General features: G+C 35.7%; 3 protein-coding genes across 3 annotated transcripts in view; 1 reads left to right on the top strand and 2 right to left on the bottom strand.

The window, feature by feature from the left end:
• Nucleotides 1–4,809, bottom strand: part of LOC129245995 (zinc finger protein 568) — a 78,094-nt gene extending 73,285 nt beyond the window's left edge. Inside the window, exon 1 of the mRNA XM_054884470.1 lies at nucleotides 4,651–4,809. Within this exon, the coding sequence (XP_054740445.1) occupies nucleotides 4,651–4,803 (153 nt within the window). The 5' untranslated portion in view covers nucleotides 4,804–4,809. The remainder of the gene's footprint in view (nucleotides 1–4,650) is intronic.
• A 14,654-nt stretch (nucleotides 4,810–19,463) lies between these two features.
• Nucleotides 19,464–20,236, top strand: LOC129245912 (39S ribosomal protein L41, mitochondrial). The gene has a single exon (XM_054884351.1). The coding sequence runs from the start codon at nucleotides 19,490–19,492 to the stop codon at nucleotides 20,042–20,044; it is 555 nt and encodes a 184-aa protein (XP_054740326.1). The 5' UTR covers nucleotides 19,464–19,489; the 3' UTR covers nucleotides 20,045–20,236.
• On the bottom strand, nucleotides 20,035–21,069 carry LOC129245911 (splicing regulatory glutamine/lysine-rich protein 1). Its single transcript, XM_054884350.1, has 2 exons — nucleotides 20,249–21,069; nucleotides 20,035–20,187 (listed from the first exon to the last, which is right to left on the bottom strand). The coding sequence occupies exons 1-2, from the start codon at nucleotides 21,005–21,007 to the stop codon at nucleotides 20,107–20,109; spliced, it is 840 nt and encodes a 279-aa protein (XP_054740325.1). The 5' UTR covers nucleotides 21,008–21,069; the 3' UTR covers nucleotides 20,035–20,106.
• Between the last annotated feature and the right edge of the window lie 488 nt (nucleotides 21,070–21,557).

Genomic DNA, 21,557 nt, shown 5'->3' with positions numbered 1-21,557 from the left:
ACAAAAATAGATGGTCTATATAAAGGATCTTTCAAAATACGCAACTAGATGTTATTTAAAAAAATATTTGGTTTTTTTAATTAATTAAAATTTTTTTTTTTTTAATAAAATTAAAAAATTTTGTTTTTATTTAAATTTGTGTAAATTAATTTTTTTTTAATTCAATTAAAATTCAATTTAAAAAAATTTAAGAAGTTTTAATAAAAAAAAATTACTTAATTAAAAAACAAAATATTTTTTTTTTAATTTTTAATTTTAATTTTTTTAAATAAAACTTTTTTTAATTTTTAATAAATCTTTTTAAATACAATAAATTCTTTTTTAATTTTTTTTTAATGAATTTTTTTTTTTTTAAATAATTTAATCATAGTGAAATTTTTTGTACATCTATTCTATTTTATGTATGTTAGATTTTTCATTATTCCCACTATAAAGGGTCTTCCAAAAAAATTTTTCACCAACCTTTGATTTGCCCTGCCGAGAGATCCCATCGAACTCTTGCAACTGTCGAAACAAAACACTGCTAAAAAGAAACTCAAACTTGAAAGACCCTGCATAGAAATACCAATCATTCAGCTTTTATCTGAAATGACTTGAATACCAGATGAATGTCTGCTTATTTGCTTTGCTAAAATTGTTGAAACAACTGTTATATGCATATAGGTACAATACAGCCATATGCAAATAACGTTAAATACGAGCATCGTTCGAACGGTTTATTGCCCTAAATATAGCACCAGAACAGTAAAACAATGAAAACAAAAGTTTTACTATTTAATTTATTTGCGGTTGTTACGTTTTGTTCCAACTCGCCAATATGGTCTGATCATGAAAGTGACGAGAACTCTAAATTGAATGGCTAATATCGGAAAGAGAGTGCAGAAAGTGAACATTCTGTTACTGCAACCAGCTTTTTGTGAAGGACTCACGCATGCACCCAATAAAATTTGTGGTTTTGGCGGTTATGGAATCCCACAAGTTCTTTGGAGAATAACTTCTATCGAGTTCTGATTGAGGGAAGGGAAGCGAAAGGAAATTATCATACGATCTGAGATATACAGGCCATAGCTCGCACGCACCTAAAAGGTTCTTTGAAGATTAGCAGAAACGAGATCGGATTTAAAGATAAATTATATTTCTGATTCTCTTAGCGTAAGAGGGAAGATCACACCCCGGCCTTGACACTCATATTAAATGAATACGGAAATATTCCGCCATCTCGCTAAGAGATGCCCGGCATTTGGAGGAATAGCGGTATTAGTGACAACCCCACAAGGGTGTTAATCGCCGCTTGGCGATCAGAATAAGTAGAGATTCTAAAGGTAATATTTTCAGCCTGAAATACGCTACCGTGATTAGTAAGACGAGCCGAAACACTTACTTTTGACTTCTTACAATAGCCAAACCAACTTAATCGTCAAGAACCGTCAGAAGTCTAGCAACAATTCTAGTACTAAATAATCTATTCAAATATGGTTTATCGAATCAATAGTCAACAGGATTAGTTGGACTCAGGCCGAGTTTATGACCGAGTGTGCAACACCTAAATCACGTCATTGATTCATACATTCTGATCACCAACCAAGTCTAGAGGAGGTAAGAAGAAAAGAGTATTCAGAGCATCGAAGTGTGTGGTTTTAAGAGCGCCGCTGATAATATATGAGAGACATACGTGGAACTTTCTTCCACTTGCACTAGCCCTTCTTCTATCTACTACACTTCTACTATCACATTCTGTGGCTCACGTGAAGTCAATCGGAAGCAGGCTGTTAGTAAAGCTGAGTTTTCAAAGCATAATTTTTTTGACTATCGGACCAAAAATTCCTGTTTAACCACCTTGCCATTAATTTTGAGGTAGGAGTAAAGAGTTTTCTTTTTAGATGCCGTTAGTCGTTTGCAGGAGACATTATCAGTGAAAAGAGATCTGAAGTAATCGGTTACTTTGCTATTTCCTTGGCTGGTTACCAATTGAGTGGAAATGGGAAAATCATTGTGTTCTTTTTTATTTAATATTTGTTTTGATTTAATAATAAATTTTTACCCATTTTCTGTGTGACAGTATTTAGGCGAAGTAGATTCCTTTATTAATCCCATTTTTCTAGAAGTGCTTTTCACCTTGTGTACAGATCACAAACTTCCAAGCCGATAGTTCAGTGAACAGCGAAGAAGCTGAATACTTATACTATATAGTTGATATTAAAGAGTAGTTAGTCTACTTTGATTGGTCAAAAGAAGACGCTAAAGAAGATGAAAGTGCACTCAGGCATATTTTTGAGAGTTTAAGAAAGAGTATTTTTGGTCATAAAGAGCTGGTTGAATCTACACTAGTTAAAAAATAAAATAATAAAAAATTTTCTTAGAAACCATTTTTTTCTTTATATAATATGCTAGAACCTCTTCAGTCTGTGCTCCTACACGAGTTTTTTATATACATAATAGCAGCCTTCATCTGTTATTAGATATTTGGCCGAGCGTTTTCTCAAATTTGTGATATGCGTCTTCAGGTTGTCCTACAAATGGGAAGATCTACGATTTTATGGCGTATCCAAATGGCAGATGAGTTTTTATAAGAAGTTTTTTCTTTTAACGAAAATGTATTCGAAGGTTTGACTTTTTCTGGCATGGAGCAGAAAAAATAATGTCTACCGTATGCACAGTGAGCATCAAACTTGGGTCCAATCGAAGAATAATCACGCGGATACAACGTTAATAATACACCTACAAATTCAAAAGTAGATAAATAAACATTTCCGAAAGCACAAATTTTTGCTTATTTTTCGTTAGCTGCTTTAATGCATACTGCAAGCAAGAATACCAAATATGACTTAGAATCTCTGCCTTGCAATAGCTTTTGGAAAAAGCGTTTGCTATTTAGTAAAAATAAACATTGCGCATTCAGATTTGTGAGATTCATTATTGCACACTGACAATACTAGACATTTTATTTTTACTCAACAAAAAAAATTCAAATGGCATATATGCGGGTGGATGTACACACTTGGGCTCAAACAAATAAATCACTTCATACTCTTATTCGCAATATTTATGCTACATTTTTTTGTGTGTTAAATTCTTATATATAAAATTATAGTTCATTGAAAAGCAAAAATTGTATAAGGGATTAGGGGTAGTCAGAATTTTAGAAAAATTCGATTTTTTTCGTTTTGCATTTTCTTAGAGTATAATATCTTAAAAAAATTGTGTGAAAATTTGAAGTGAATCCGACAAATACTTTTCGAGTTATTCAACAATTAACAAAGGGCGCTCGGGCGCTCCGATAGCAAAATTTTAAATGCGTTTTTCTAAGACTATATTTTTTTGAACTGGTGACACTGTAAATTAAAAACCGCATGGTAGATTTCAATAAAATGTATACTGCTTTTCATAAAAAACTCGCGCCTGATCGAGGGATTTTTTTTAATTTCGATTTTTTTAAACAATTAATTGTCGGTTTTTTTTCGAAAATCTGAGAAATATTTCCTGAGGCCGCCATATTGTTAATTTGGAAAAAAGCTTCGATCAGGCACAAGAGCATTTATTAATAAAACAAATTTCTCTTGTTCGATTGATTTTAGATTAATCTCCAAGGACTTGTGATGATTACCGCATCAGACTTCTGGAGAAACTGGCTCCACACAAACAGCGATTATTTTTACAATTATAAATTTTTTTATTTAATTTTCCTTAAGTCAAGTCGAAACATAATGTATTAATGCTATGTTTTTATTTTTGTAAAATAAAGCAATTGACTAGAAAAGAAAAACTATTTAAAATCATCATTTTTTCGGGCCTCTGACTACCCCTAACCCCATAAATGAAAATTTTGCACAAAATTCACAAAAATTTAGCAAATATCAGAAAATGATCACTAAAATTTCCAACTTTTTAATTTGAATTTTTAGAAAACTTCTCCGTATGCAATTTCATAGCCCACACAATTTTAGTTTAATAAAGTGTAAGTTTGAAGTTGCTCAAAAATTACGTTGATTTTTTGAATTTTTTTTTTTTTTGCATGCGATTTTGAGAATATTGCAAGAAGATAAAGTAACTTAGTTATGTAAGCACAAGTGTACATAAATATACATTTATGTATTTCCAAAAATATAATTTTCAAATAAAATATGACTTGAAATTACAAACTGCGTTTGCTCTAAAAATATTCGTGCCAACAGCGATTTAATTTCATTTCAATTAAATTCTTTTAAAACCACATACATATGTACATACTTATAATTCAATGCAACGTATAATACGTTTGGAAAGAAACCAAACAAACAAAAAATAAATGAAAGCAATTATATAAATATCGGGCGAAAGCCGACGCGCGAATTTCTTTCTATTTCATTTTACATTCACCTCACACTCAGCTCCACGCTTACTTCGCACAGCTTTCATATACATGCATATGTACTTATACTTGGCTAAGCTGCCTGCCTGCCCGGTTTTCGTACACCTGCCTAGCCACTTCTGCTATCCACCATAACACCTTGTGACTCGTCCATCGTCGGTACATCGCATTAAGGTATTTGAATTTATAACAGCATTAAATTAAAACCTCATCGCATTACCAGACGTCTTTTGCGCTACTACAACTAAATTGAGTCTACGCCCCCATCCCCATACCCTTTAACCTTTGCAATGTGCACTCACCTCTGACGAGTCTGTTGAACGCCGCCAACCTTGCGCCATTTCGAATGGATCAACAACGGTTTCTTCCTCTATAACACCGTCCGGCGTTGCACTTTCCATTATATATACCAAGTCCACTTCATGCGGCGCTTCCGGTCCATTCTGCGCGTTCATGCCCACATCCACGACATCCACCACATCGATATCCAACCCCAAACTAGCGTCACTAAACACACCAGGTGTGTCCGATGCCATTGAAGTGAGTGTTTCGCTTGCACTTTCTGTCACTGCTGTTCCTCCTTTTCTATCATTTTGTACTGGCGTTGTCCATGGCGATGGTGTTGGTGCGGGTGTTGGTGGGGTTTGTGTAGTCGTAAGTGTTTTGAATTTTCCCAAAGTCCCATTGCATTTTGCTGACGGCGCTTCATTCCAACTGCATACTTTCCGCGGCTTATCTTCGATTGCCCCATTTCCTACAGCTGTGCGGTGCTGGCGTAGTTGATAGCGTTGGATGCGGGGTTGAGCGGTGTTGGCGACGGAGTCGGTGTCAGTGTCACTGCCAGCGCCAACGTCGACGCAATTGTAGTCGAAAGCGCACTCATCGCCGCCATCAGTGCACTCTACATCAATATCAAAATCGTCGATGGTGGCAGCAGCAATGCCGGCGTCACCATAATAGGTTTCCATTTCAGGCTGTGTTTGTGTGCTCTGTTCACATTTTCCCTCCCCGAGTGGCGACCGCTCAGGCGCTTCCGATTGCTGATACAGCGCACTGATCCGCTCCGCGTGCACCTCGCGCATATGATCAATGAAAACATCGAATTGCAGGCAAATGCCGGGACAAAAGCGACAATTCATGCCATAGGTTTGCGCATCTGGAGACACTGTAATCTCGCCACATTTGCGAAAGCAAGCAAAATCCTCCAACTGCCAATTGTTGACTTGTTGAGCCAGCAAAGTCGACACAACACTCATTTTCATAGGCACTACAGGCACCACAGGGACGACAGACACACAAACGCACGCGGATGTGGGCTCGATTTTGGAGTGCAGAAGGGTAAAGTATGGGCCGCTACTCGGCAATGAACCCGGAAAACACTCACACACACACGCGCACACACTGAGCCGCGAAGGTGAATTATACAGGGAAGACACGATACAGATACATAGATAGTTCAAAGCAATGGCACTTCCGATCAACCCTAACACACGTAAAATACGCACGAAAAAATACACTTCCAATGCTTACGCATTTAGGCACGACGCCGAAATATTTGTTTATTATTTTAATTCTAGTTGGTTTTTTTTTTTGGTTTGCTTCAGTAATATTGCATGTGTGTCCACTCTTCCCCAATTTTAGATTCCTTTTAAACTACATAAAATATTATATGCACGAGCGTTTTTGTTACTGAAAAGGCGATTCGTAATATCCATGCGTACCCCACTACCAACAAAACGATTTAATGTTACTCGTTCCACTGCCGGCCGTCAACTAGTTCCAGCTGATGGCCGCAACTTCGGAATAGCGAATACACACAAAATCGAAAACACTTTCTGCGCTGCTGCGCGTCACTGCCAGGCGCGCACTTCGTCGCAGCGTCGCTGAATGTACTACGCTACGCAGTGTTTACCAAGCTTTGGGGGGCTGGTAGATATTGCTCACCAACAACGAGAAACGGCAGTATTCAGGGGTGAGAGAGCGAAGTTGGGAAGAAGTGTCGTATATAATAAAATAAGTAGCGCAACGGTTGGAGCGCGGATTGGGAACAAGCGAAGATTGGAAAGTAGGTAAAGTGTGTAGTTTTATAACAGGAGAAAAACAAAGTTTGTTGTAGTGTAGATTGCTTTTTGACATCCAAAAGCTGAGGACCATACTTGAAATTGTTACACATCAACGCAACTAAATACATACAAACATATACTAACAGACATACACATACGTAAAGAGCTTCTGGTTACTTATACACACATGCTTTTTGGACTACCCTGCCTATCATCACAAAATATGACATTTATTTGCGTGTGTTTTACTGACGCGTCGTAAAAGTTTGTTTAAAGCATCAGAGGCTTGTTGAGTACACTAACGGAGGGTATTTTTATATTATCGCTACTTGAAGTTCATATGTATGTGTGTAGTTCTCTGGTGACCTGAGAACTACAGGCCACTATTAATGCTTCTACGATAGCTGCGTGTATCTGTTCGTGTTGACCATTCGGTTGGCCGCGGATTCAAAACCCCCGAATACATGAAACTTTTTTTTTAAAGCGGTCGTCATTGCGCAAACTAGCACACATAGCATATTTCTGCCATGAAGCACCCATAGGCAACCATCTGCTATTCAAGGCCATCCATTTGTGGGTCACAATCAAGAACACAAATTTGAAGAAAACGACTAGGTTTTTCAAGAATGTACGTTTTTCAAGAATGTACGCCTATCACCAAAGCCGCATGCCTCGAAAGTACTTTTAATGTTTTTTTTTTTTATTTTGTCACAACAGTTATAACTTTGCTACAAAACCATCATTTTTTTTTTTTTTGTTTTAAAAGAATACTCTCAGAAAATATACTTCGCTGCAGAGCTTTTAAAACCAAACTGTTTCCCTAATATGAAAACTTAAATTTGAAGGTGCAACAGCCTTAGTTTCGAATACTAATGAGACCTAGAGGTAGATGGTCTACTGAGAAGCAGTTGTACTCGAGAAAAAATGGAGAGGAAACTGATGAGTAGGGCTGGCGAAATAAAAAGACCACGGCTGCAAATGCGCACCTGCTCTAGCAAAAGTGAATTCCTATAGTGAGATCGTACACTAAGCTTAAAGCTCTGGATGAAGAAAACGTTTAGTAAAATTATCAGAAAAATCGCTTCAAAGAATATAATATCTCGAAAATTAATGATAATCATAGTCTACGAATATGCGCCAAAAATCTGAATTTTTCGCAAGACTGAGGTAGGTTAGGCTAAGTTTGGCAGCCACATCGCACATAGAGACAGCGTTGCCACCTAGACCACGAAATGGGTCCGTTGTAAGCCGCAAAGGCTGGGCTACATTTCCCCTTCCATATTGAACCATCCTGAGCTTTTGACAAAGCGTAAAAGGTTGTTGATACCTGAGTGTAGAGATTATCTATATTCATTAAGAAGTAGGATCTTAAATAATAATTAAAAAAATAATAATTATAATATAATCCTACAGACGAAGGATTAGCCTTGGCCATTTTTGCTTAGCAATTTCACAAGTATTGGCTCTAATCCATCTTTGATTTACAGAACTAATTAGTATGTCCTTAATAAGAAGCTTACAAGTTGTGAGAGGTACCCCCATAAGACTGAAGTAACACTAATTTGAACCATTTTAGGGAGTAAAGCAATAAGCGTTATTTTAGGCCCTGTGGTATTAAGAATCATTGAAAAGAATCTCCACTCCATAATACGAGTATAATCGCAATAAATCCTTCACTGGGTTAACCCTTTTACTATATAATGAAGCATAAATGATAAAAAATAGTAATAATAATAAGTATTGGGCCATATTACACTGCAATCTCTATTGTAGTCTACTGTTCTTGACCAGGAGCGTATAATTGAAAGTTTCGAATAAATTTTACCACTTATGCGGGTTTTCCCCATATTACGAATGGATTTAAAGTCACAACACCTACATACGTTTTTAGGTGTGCGAGTCTTCGTCTTACGAGACCTATACACTCACAAAGGATATGGTCTGGCGTTTCATCACCCACCTCGCAAAAACAGCAGACACATGTTTTTACTAATCTTAGGCTTCGGAAACTATTATATAAAGAAAATATGCAGAATAAGACGACATAGACCCAGATTTATATATGGCCAAACACTGTCGTTCGAGCAGCTGTTCATGAAATTTTTCACTAGATTTCTTCACGCTATACTCGAGGCTCACACCATTTAGTAGAGTATCGCTGCGATTTCCCTGATCCTGATCCAAATTAACACCAAAAGTGTTGAATTGCTAAATATTTAAAAATAATGGATTTTTACTCCTCTTTCGCGTAGATTTGGCGCTTTGCTTCACAGTTGAGAATAGGAATAGCTTATCGGCTTTGTAAGTAAAGCTCACTACATTAGGTAGTTGCGGAAGCAGCCTTTAATTTTGCTCATTAATTTTTTTATATAATTTTATAAATTATTCTTCATCTGAAGCAGAGCTTTTAAAGCTTTTTAAATTAAATAACATTGATTTTAAGTTACAGTCGCTTGAGGGGTGCGCATAGCCCTTATTAATCCCCCTTAGCTGGAAGTATGCAACATTTTTATGAGTGCACTTGGTGGTGAACGACAAATCAGATGCAAAATGTTTGACTTTTTATAACTTGAGAACGTAGACGTTTGTGTTTACTAGTGAAGAGTGAAGATATGTGCATATGGTCATAACATGTACATATGTATATGCACATACACACACATTCATATGTATGTATAGCAGTGAAATATTCTATTGTATTGGATATTCTGCTTTAATTTTATTGCAATTGTTTTTTTTTTTTTTTTTTTTTTGTTTTGCTGTGCCTTACTTATTCATTGTTCTAATGTTACTGTTATTGGTTTTTTTTTGTTAAGTGCACAGAACCAAAAACAAATGCGGTCTATATCATACGTGAAGTGAAATAAAAATCGAATCGGCCACGCGCCTTTTACAACGACTCTATTTACGTACAGCTATGAATAAAAAAATAGCAGTGGTGTCTCAGATTAACTTATTTTTTTTTTTTAATTCAGAACTTTTCAAACATATTCATAAATTGTTCTTCTTTTCTTTTTTTTTGTTTTTTTTTTTTTGAAAATGTAACTGAGCTTATAATTAAATAAATATTCTTTCAGTGACGCCTAGATGTCAGTAGCGAATAATTCCTGGACGATACCTTTTTATGCCATCTTTGACATTTGTCAAGTAGAACAACGCGTTTAAATTATTGAAACTTGTTATGCAAATTATCGATCTTTAGGAGCAACATATCACAAAATTCGTAATATTTTTAGTACAAATAATCTTTTAAATGAGTCGACAATTCAAAGTTTGGTGAACAAATTTCAAGAAAGTGCTGTATTTTGAGTAAAAATAGTGAGAATCTCAATTTTTACATATTTTATTTTAAAACAACATTTAGGCGCGTATTTTGAAAGACCCGAGATCCTTTATAAAGCAGGAATACTCACAGATTATAGAAAAATACATAAAAATAAAATAAAATAAATAATTGGCGCGTACACTTCTGTTAGGTGTTTTGCCGAGCTCCTCCTCCTAATTGTGGTGTGCGTCTTGATGTTGTTCCACAAATGGAGGGGCCTACAGTTTCACGCCGACTCCGAGCGGCTGATATGAGGAGCTTTTTTCATGGCAGAAATACACTCGGAGGTTTGCCATTGATTGCCGAGGGGCGCCCGCTATTAGAAAAATGTTTTTCTTAATTTGGTGTTTCACCGAGATTCAAACCAACGTTCTCTCTGTGAATCCCGAATGGTAGTCACACACCAACCCATTCGGCTACGGCGGCCGCCAGAAAAATACATGGCTTTATATAAAAAACAAAGTACAGAATATAAAAAAGTATAATATAAAAACTTAAATAATATTGTAAATAAAATTTAATATATATTAAATCAAAACTAGTAAACATAAATGAGCAACTACATATTATTATTATTATAAATTTTTGTTTGTTTTTTGAAAGCCATACATTTTTTGGAAATTAAATTAATTAAAAACCAAAAATGAGAACATGCAAAGTAACGCAATAATGAATCGGAAAAGAAAAAAGATATACATTTTTCGGAAAAAAAGAAAGAGATAGGTGCACTGTCTCGACTCTGCCGTGTGAGAGTATGTAGGTCGACGGAGATTGTAAGGCTTCACCTTATTGATACATATATTTACACGAGAAACGGCTCTGTTCTATCGATTTATTGACGAAAGAGACAGTTGTGATACCTATGAAAAATCATACAGAATTGTTGACAGCAATTTCAAGACCAATAGGGCCCTGCAACTAGCAGACGGTCAACGTTTGGTCTGGTTCTTTCCATAATAAGGTAGATAGATAGCACGATAGAGTAAGTTTCCAGCAGGCCCGAATATTAACGGGATACGGTTGCTTTAAGGGGTTACATACGTCCAGAATTTTCGAAAAATCGTTTTTTTTCGATATTTCGAAAGTATAGTATCTTAAGAATATACTGTGAAATTTGGAAAGTTTTCAGGTGTGTAATGAATACCCAAACCACCTGTCTCTAACTATCCATAAAATCCTCTCTCTTGGCCTTAAGGGGGGGGGTAACGTTAATTCATGGAAAAAAAGGCACATTTTTATGATTTTTTTTTGATGACACAGTTAAAATTTATTCGTCAAATCTTTTACTACATAAAACTATAGCATTTGAAGTATATTTTGTGAAATTTTCATCCAAAAAAATTTAAAAATACGGCAATGGCAGAAATTATTCGGACGCATCTAAAAAAAAAGTAGTTTTGCGGTGCCCCTCATAACTCGGTGTTAAATCATCTGAAATCAAAAAACCAAAGTTATTTCGTTATATAATCGTTTTCTCCGGGTAACGCCGAGAGGGTTTTTTGAAATTAAAAATTTTTCGATTTTTGGGAACACGTTAAAGTCAAAAACACGATTTTCGCGTAAAAAATCGGTGAATTAGTTACCGTAAAAACAAAAGTATCAACAAATTCGAAAAAAACTCTTCGGCGTTACCTTGTAAAACATCTACAGAAAAAGTGTTCAAAATTTCAAAAGGATCGGTGCAGTAGTTTCAAAGTTATGAGGGGCACCGACTTTGAAAACGTAAGTTGTGGGAAAAACGCTTTAAAGTACAAATGGCGCGCGGTTGAGCCAGGTAGGTAGCAATACTTACATGGCTGTATCTTTGTAAGTTTTGCTCCGATTCGTCTAAAATTTTCACAGAATATTCTTGAAAGGTTCTTCATTTAAAAAACCAAATAAAAAAAAAATGCAAAAATAAAAATTTAAAAACGTTACCCCCCCCTTAAGTGCAATGTACCTGCGTGCTTAGAAAATTTCCGACCAACCACAATTCTATTCCAAGTCGAGCGAAAGGCATTCGCAGAACTTTAAGAATATGCTGTTCTTCCTTCACAAAATAATATCTAATACTAGTTACACAGCAGTGAAGAAATGGAGATGGAAAGGGTTTTTAGTGCAGTGACTCAAAAGTTGTACAATTTACTGTACCCACTGATAACTTTTTTTTCTGACTTAATAAATTTGGGAGAGATAATCTTTAAGCGTCACAAATTATCAAAAGCGCCATTGTAAAACTGATATTTTAATGTTCTACAAAATTGTCTTCAATTTTCACACACACAGTTAAATTTTTCAGTTACTTTATACAATGTCTGCGAAATTACAATTCTTACAGATTAGCTGAAAGTAAATTTGAGTATATTACAATTACATTTAAGTAACAATTGAAAAAATTAAATAAAATATACTATTACATAACCATGCTTTTTATTGAGACTTAAAAGTAAATTTAGTACCGTAGAGATGGGCCAATAAAACGAAGAGCTTATTCGAATCGTAGGTATATTAATCCAGAAAATAAAGCTATAAAGTTTTGCTAGTGGTAACGTTGAATATATCAAAATGCCACAAAACCTTACAAAGCACATTAAAATTAGTTTTATCTGGACTGGATGATATAGTCTGTGCCAGGAATGAGAATGATAAAAAAATCCCTCTATTAATTGAAAATGAAATTAATCAATTTGCATCGAGAATTATGGGCAGGCAAGGATTCTGGGAAATTTAGACAGCGTCACGCGAACCAGATAATCGCCTTCTGCACAGATTCGAATCGATTTTTAAGAATTTCTTGATAAGGCTCCCAATTGAAATATTTATATTCGCTTTACTCAAGTGAACTAGTTGCTTATGAAATCTTTTTGAAGTGAAAACTTCTTCAGAATCGTTGGGAGTGATTTCAGACTCGATGAAACGAAAAAAGCGACACTCTTGGCTACGAAGCGTTATATTATATGTTGATATAAACGTAGCGACGAACTAAATAACTTTTAGGCCAGCGCCGACAGCATGGCGCGATAGCCGAGCGGCTAGCAATGTGAACTTCCGGTCCAAAATCCTTGGTTCGAATCACAAGAAAAAAATTTTTTTTATACAATTATTTTATTTTATTTTATGATATGTTTATGAGGAGCTTTTTTTCATGGCAGAAATACACTCGGTGTTTTGCCATTGCCTGCTGAGGGGTGAACGCTATTAGAAAAATAGTTTTCCTTAATTTTGGTGTTTTCACCGAGATTCGAACTGACGTTCTCTCTGTGAATTCTGAATAGTAGTCACGCACCAACCCATTCGGCTACGGCGTTCGTTTAATTTTACTGATGCAAAAATGAGGAAAAATATATGAATAAAGTTTGCTTACTGTTTACACATTTTCCAAAGGTGACGGAGAACCAAAAAAAAAAAGTCGATTTTCAAACAAATACGAGTGCATATGTGTAATTGTGTTAGAGTTTCGGTCACGCAGGTTTTGCTGGGGACGCTCATAATAGCAACCGCGTGTGTATTTTTATATTCGTAAATATTTTCATTTTTAAATATTTACCGCAATTATGCCGAAAAATAATGCAGAAAAGTGTTGTGAATATCGACAGAAAAAAAAATCAATAAATAGCATCACGGAATTCATTCACGAAAATTTAATAAAGTATACACCAGAAGTATCGCGGATACTTAGAAAAGATTACAATAAAGTTCCAATGATTTTAAGTGGCGATTTTAACGTAAATTTTGCATTGGACAAAGCGGTTCCTTTAATTGACGTTCTCAATACAACATGCAATTTAAAAATGTGTAACAATCGCACTGAATCGACAACACGATCAAAAACAACCATTGACGCGGTATTTCAAAGATATGTTGACAACATCGAAACCAAAGCGTTTGCATCATATTTTAGCTATCATAAGCCACTCGTATCATTTGTTGACATTGAAAACATTGAGGATGAATAATAATAAAATGAAGAAAATAAAATATGAACTTTATAGCAATATTATAATGAACCTATAATTATCCCGCTCCTAATGCTGCTTTCGTCTCATTCTCTCTCAGTTTGTTTAACGGAAGGTTTCACTTCTATCGCGTCTAACCGTTAGACTGGTATTTTTTTTACTAAAGGGTTTTTCAATTGGCGGGGGTCGATTTTGGCGCCCTGTAGCAGCCATTTTGTTTTGGTGACATCTGTCAAATCTTTTGTTTATTATTCAGTTGTATATGCCAAATCATCATGGCAAGTTACGCAATTGAACAGCACGTTCAAATGATAAAACTTTATTATCAAAATGAGTGTTCATTAACGCAAACGTTGCGCGCATTGCGCCCGTTTTTCGGTAGACGTGGTGGCCCTTGCAATTTCTTATGGCCCATATTGAACCATATGGACCTAGACGACATGTGGTTCCAGCAGGACGGCGCTACATGCCACACAGCAAACGCCATTTTATTCCATTTCAACATCTACCCGCTCTTATTGAAAACCCCGTTATATAAATACACATATGTGTGTATGCATTGCCAAATTATCATTGCCACAAGGCTGCTATTCTTCTTTTCACAACTGTACATACAAACTAAACGTATACATTTGAATACAGATATGTAAAATAAACATACACACACCTATGAATTCGTTTAAACAAACGAGCGTGTGTGGTTATCTATGTAACAAGCGGATAAGCGCGCAAAAATCCGTTTCCACCCAGGCGGAACTCCATGCCAATTTTGGCATGACATCAGTCATAACATGTCAGTAAGTAATAAATAGTTGTAAAACATTGCACGCATTAAACATAAAATATAATAACTGGAGTGAGAGCAAGCAAAAATAGTAAGTGCGGAGCAATGGAATACTAGTTCTTTCACCAGCCAAAAGAATTTGTGCATGTAGACTAATAATGGTTTGAGAACAGCTGGTAACTATGGTATACAAGTAATATAGTGGGAGTGCGAGTTCAACTGGGGAGTAATTGGTGTGATTAGTTAAATTGAGCCCTTCATAGTGTAGTATAGAAATAATAGTACAAGCAGTTGAAAAGAAGAAAAATTGAGAAACCAACTGACGTCTATATTGCGGAAGAATAGAAGGAAATGGGCAGTTAAAAAGTCACAGCAGAGCAGTCGGCAATAAAAAATACGAATTCGGGTGGTATAAAATATGTGCGCGCGTTTTCCATATCTACTTACTGCTAGCCCAATATCCGATGTCTGACATTTTTGCATCAAATTTTCTGTTCTTCTTTCTTGCTATCCATATATCATACTTATAAATTTAAAAATATTTTTTGTTTAAAATTTTTCCGAAAGAATTTTCTTCCGTCAAAAACAAAACTCTCAGAACTCTAAAAATTTCATAGTGGAATTCTCCCCGCACAAGTTATCAATGGTTGTGGGCAAATGTACAAGAAAAATAAAACCTTGCAGCGAAATAAACGGCGCTACTAGATGTTGTTTTAAAATAAAACATGTACAAATTTGGATTCTTTCAGGTTTCACTATTTTTATTCAAAATTCGGCTCTTAACAATTATAAGTGAAAAATTACATCCTTTTAATGCCCGTCAAACAGTCGATTCATAAACGCCTCATTGTTCAGAACTTCGAGATAGCCATGTTGAAGATTGTTCGGCAACACTTTGGGCTACAGAAGCAATACGCTCAAAAGGATCCTCTTCTATCCTCGACAGAATCAGTTTCTTGAACTTTTTTTTCAACAACTTTTGAAGAGGTCGACTCATTCGAACGTTTATTTCCATCAAACAAATCACGAATATTGCGATATGTTGTTGTAAATGATAAACCATTTCCATAATAAGTTTCAATAGTTCTGCCTAAATGACAAATGTCTAATATGACATAAACAAAAGGTACGTAGGCTTTTTCATATTCACTACTGACATCTAGGCGTCACTTTTGAAAGACCCTTTACTTATTCACTACGACCCATCTCTTGTGTTTTCTGTGAATTTAGTGAGCTCTCTCGCAATCCTCCTCTCTCCAATAGCAAAGTCAACTAGTGCATTCTACACGGCGATACACTTCGCCACTTTTATCCTCTGGGCCATAAATTTGTCTGACTTGTTCAAGTTTTTCCTATAGGGAATGCTTGAACATTTGTTGACATGTGTATGTACTATAAATGCTTCGCTTTGGCTAGGTGTATATGTATGTATGTATGTGATCCGCGAAAATTGTCCATACATTCAGAAATAAACGTACGATGACTTGGCGAATGCATTTTCTTTCCGTTAAAGATGCATGCATGTACATACACACAAACGTATAATATATCCATCTATATGTATGTACATATGTGTGTGTATGTTTATGCGGACACGAGTGCACGCCCGGAAAATGAGCATATGACTAAAAATTGTGCTCAGTACACACACACATACCTATGTATGTATAATAAATTATTGACCAACAAAAGTTAAGGTCAAAGAAACTATTTGTGAAGGCCAATCAGTTGCAATTAGAGGTGTACCTCTCTCTTGACGGGCAGAATGCGTAATGACAAAGGTACACAAGGATAGCACATATGTATGTATGTATGTATGAGTGTATAAATAGGACTAACTGATGGTGTAAGTATTCAAGGACCATGCGAATGTTTACTTATAGGCCAAGAATACTTTTGTGCTTAACTTAAATATACGAGTATACATATGTACATACATATATATAGATTTTTTACTGAATGTTTGTATATGGTATTAGAATACCACAGTGATCTGAGAGTTTACCATGGTTCAGGGATTTCATCCATACTAAAAATGGGGTATAAAAAACTAAAGTTCTTTCAAAATAAGTTTTTTCCATTTCTAGCAAAGTCGTTCATAGAGCTCAAAACAAGGTCCGAATTAAATAAAGACACATTTTCCGAGAAGTCGAGCCTAGTCAAGTTTTTCAGTGGCAGTTGAACTATGCCGAGCTAAACTTACGCCCCAAACCAATGCTTCATTTACAACAATGCTTTCGTAGTGTATCTCTCCACATTCCCTCTTTGACCTGTCAATCAAGTACTTAGCCGCAATTCACGAGGCATATTCATTTTGGCAGCCCTAGTGTAGCGTAATTATGCAACAATGCAAGAACACGTGGTGTGTCAGCTGATACGATTTAACTTATGACAGTACCACAACTCAATGCGGGATCCCAAAGTAGATATTATTCCCGTACGCAGAAAATGGTTAATGGTGCTCAATTCACCAACGTAAACGTTCGCCCGTATCAGCTGACACGATGAAACTAATGAGAGCCCCATGAAAATGAATTCTCACTACCGTTCCGTTCCGTAGTATCGTAGATCGTTGTTTCATCGTGTCAGCTGATACGGGTGTACGGGCGTACATTTACGTTGGTGAGTGTGAGCACCATAAAAGAGACCGAATTTGGAATGTATAATATTAGGTCATAAGTGTCTTCTTCTTCACGCCCGAAACAGCCCAGACTTTTTCTCCGCGTAAAAATGGGTAAATGTCAAACTACATAGCAGCTGTTTACCGAGTGAGAAGCAAAATTTAATGAAAATTTCAAAAAAAAAAATCTGGAAAGATACATACATACAGTAGGTTCTGTTTTTATGCGGCTTTTTTTATGCGGTTTTGAAATAGTGCGGTTTTTTTTTAAATTACAAAATGCATGTCGACCTATCGGGAATTGTACATATAAACAAGATTCTAAACCAGCTAAGCAAAAATTATCACAGATTACATCAAAAATGCTAACCCTACACGTATGGAACCGCCTGCATCACCATCCAGATCAGACGTGTACATTTCCTCAAGTGACGCAAGTGATTTTACGCCAAATCCTAAACGAACGCGCAACATGTGGGTATTGTCTGATTTTATTTCTGACTTACATTTATTTTTCGATTCTGACGTTTCTTAAATAAAGATATAATTTTCAAAAATAAAATATTTTGTTTATGCGATTTTATTTAATTATTTCAGATTCATGCGGTCTATGGAACGTATCTATAGTTATAATATGGGACTAGTGCCCTTTTTTATGCGATTTTATTACATTATTTCAGATTTATGCGGTTTTAGCACTTTTGAAACGTATCTATAGTTTTACTATAGAACTAGTAGCTTTTTTTATGCTGTTTTTTTATGCTGTTTCTTGCGGAACGTATCTACCGCATAAAAACAGAACCTACTGTATATCAAATATCTTTTCTTTTATTGGCCTCATTTCCTTCATAACATTTTGAACACGTTTAAAAGTGGCTGCGGAACAATTTATTTCTAACTTTTTATTATAAACTATATTAAATATTTAATATCTAAGCGATCAAAAAACATTTTGAAAAAGAATGGCCGCGGCTTTTATTTTAAACTAAAAAATTAAAAATAAAATTAAAAAAAGAACAAAAATAATAATAAACCACCGATTTCTTGTATAACCTCGACACGAAATGTGGCATTTTACTCTCTTCACGAAAAATTATTTTGCTACTCTCTAATTATGGAGTCCAGTTTGACCTGTTAAGGAGACCACTTCAGGTCCATATAGAAGTGCCAGCGGAAAATTTCAAAGCAAAAAGGAACCCTTTTCACTGAGTTCTAAGGTTTGCGAAGGCATGAGATTTGTTAGATAAAAAACATACGAAAGCCCCAAATTGAAAATAATACCCCTAAATACTTTTTTCTTTCATTTTCTTTTTATTTCAAATCATTACTTATTTGAATCTATTTTAGGCTTTGTTGTTATTGTTGTTGTAACAGTTTATCGAACCCTGAGCCGCGGTAAAGTCACCGATTGTCACCATCAATCACATCTAGACCTACATCTCCTACTATCTTCCACTAAATGAGTCTTAACGACTGTTTAATTTCTGTTTTGACTTCGCCAGTCATGTGGGCAACTTGCTATCAAATGCTTGCAAAATAGCATCAGGCAAATCGCATCGCTATATTCGTACCAAGGCGAATTTCTTAGTAATAAATCCACCTTGATTCGTACATGCAAATGAAGTGATAAAATGTAAATGGAGTTGTCAGACTACGGAGTGGCAGCTGATGTTATGACAGCAATTACAAGAAATTCGGCAAGGCAGATATGTTTTAACAGTGAAATTCGCGGTCTCCACCATACATTTCTGTTTTAACAAAGACCTGTTAACATAATTTATAGAAGGTGTGGATGTTGTATAATAGCCTAGGCAGACAGTGGAGTTAATCGGGATTAACGACTTAATTCGGAATTGTGGAATTATCAAAGGAATTTAGTGCAACTAATGCGGGTTAACAACTAGACTTAATTCTCATAATTTAACCATTGCCGAAAAATTACAGTTAATATCTATTGTGAATGAAAAATAATGAAACTTTTAAAGAGAAGAACAAAAAGACTGGAAAAAATAAAAGTGGCCTTCAGGAATGGAATTTTGATAGCAATAGCGACAAAGGTAGCATTCAATAAGCAAAATGCGTGGACTTAGCTGGATTAAATGTGCAATAATATAAAATAACCAGCAAATCAATTTACTCTTCTTCTTTTGTGTCATTTTTTCAATTATGCATTGTGAAACGCAAATTTGAAAAATCTTAAGTTGTAGATACTTAGCTAAGATTTTACTAAAACATAATTCAAAAGTCGTTTGTAAAAAAAAAATATATATATATTATTGCACTTATTTATTTTATTTTAATATTCTTATTTTCGTATTCATTCCTTTAACGTATGGCGACACACTACGTTGTTCCATTTTCACTATTCCACTTACAACGCCAATTATCAGGAACCACTTTATTTATGTTTATCCATGTGTGGGGCACCTAGTTATTTAACCAATTTGAGTTTTGTGAAAAACATGCAGAATTGCCAAAAATTCCTTCGAATTGTACCGGTGATTGGCAACAGCAGCCGAGGTATTGCCACTACAACACCACTCGAAGGTAAACGTAACTTTCGCAAGTTTCTCGCACTTAATAAGAGAGGCACACGCAGCGTAAAGGAGGCGCAGAAAACACAAGCCAATCCACCGGTTCCTATTGATAAGCGCGGCGTACGGGACACCGGTGTAACCATTGATGGCAGATTTGTAGAGATACCAGAACGTATACCCGAATTAATAGTGCCGGATTTAACCGATTGCAAGCTGAAACCTTACGTCTCATATAAAGCACCAGATGTGGTACAATCAGAGTTTACCAGCTTGGATTTGTTCAATGCGGTATATTCCAAAAAGATCATTGAAGATTTCAAGGAGAATAAACTGAATGAAGACAATAGTCCAGTAAATCCTTCCAAAGAAGAATTGTTGGCCCCTGAAGAGGCATTAATTCGTGCGCGCAAAACTGGTTCAGATATTTTCTAAAGAGTACCCTTTTATTATTTAATGGAATTTTATTGTGGTACTTATACTAAATTTAATTTCATTTACTCTTGATAATATCTTTGCCGGTAATTATATAATTTACGCAACCACTTTTCCGCCTTTAGATCAGCGTCGCCAATGAACTGTAAAATGTTAATATTTAAATAAATAATTGTTATTGACCAATATAAAGTTTATCATTACGTTTGGGTGAAATATTTGTTCATCGACATTTTCTTTGGTTGTATCTGTAAGTTTGGGCATCTTAACTGTTTCCGATTCCAAGTCAATTATCACTTTGTCAGCCAGCGGCTTTTTCTCCGGAGCTTCTCTATCGCGTGTGCTGAAAAATGACTTTGGTTGAAAGGCCTCCTCTTCAATGGCATCCAAAGCCTTTTGCACCTGTGCATCAATAGCATCTACCCCTTTGAGTGATGCAACCGCCAGTGTAGCGGAGGCTGCGGTGCGTGAATTCTCCTCCGAACTTGGTGCGCGTGTACTTCTCGCCTGTGACCGGGACTTATGAGAGTTGCGACTACTGCGACTGGTGACAGAATAATTTGAGGAAGATGATGAGCTGCTACTGCTACGACTACGTCTTAAATATTTTTTGGATTTCTTTGATTTTTTGCTTTTTTTGGAGCGACTGCTACGGGATTTAGATCTGGATTTGGAACGGTATTTACGCGAATAGTGGCGATCTCGGTCTCTATCTCTTCCACGGTCGCGGTCACGCTCGCGATCACGCTCGCGCTCTCGATCTCGGTCTCTATCTCTCCCACGGTCTCGATCACGATCTCGACGTGAAGATTTTGATTCAATGTCCCTCATTCTAATGTTGAAACTATTTTCCGCCGGTAAAGTGAATTTGATAACAATGATGAAAAAATCGAAACCGAAAAGAAATGGCAACTTCTCCTCCCGGTTCAACCTTGCCAGATGATTTTTTTCGGAGGAAACCATGTCCAATTTACAGTGTATTTTTGGGTTATGTAAAGTTTCGACCGATTTGCTACCGCTAGGTTATTTAAGCGCAAATAGCGGCCAAAACACTCGTTAAATTTCGATCAAATATCATAACCCAAACTCAATTCAACACATGTTTGTGTTGGGTTCGCATGCATTGCAATGTGTTCATTTACGCGATATTTTCTTTCGTGTTAGTGTATACTTATCGAAACTTGGCAACAATATTTTGAAGTATGTCGATATCGAGATAATTTAATTTGCTGCCGGTGTCTAAAATTTAGATATACATACACATCTTTAAACCGTATTACACACTCTTAATGCAATTTCTTTATCTCTATTATTTTGAAATAAAATTGCAAAATCAATATAACTTTGATGTTATGGGGAAAATACCCATGTGTTCTCCCGACTTTTTTAAAAAAAGGGGTATAAGGGGGGGTAGAGGGGGTATTCTACTATCCAAAAGTGAAAACTTCACTTGCCGGAGCCTTATAGTTTTTAAGTTATTTGAGTTTAAAAATTGTAAAATTGACCAAGAATC

The sequence above is a fragment of the Anastrepha obliqua genome, chromosome 4 (genome assembly GCF_027943255.1).
Source record: "Anastrepha obliqua isolate idAnaObli1 chromosome 4, idAnaObli1_1.0, whole genome shotgun sequence".
NCBI classification, from domain to species: domain Eukaryota; kingdom Metazoa; phylum Arthropoda; class Insecta; order Diptera; family Tephritidae; genus Anastrepha; species Anastrepha obliqua.
Note: the sequence above shows the minus strand (reverse complement) of the source record. Positions and strands in the feature narration are given on the sequence as shown.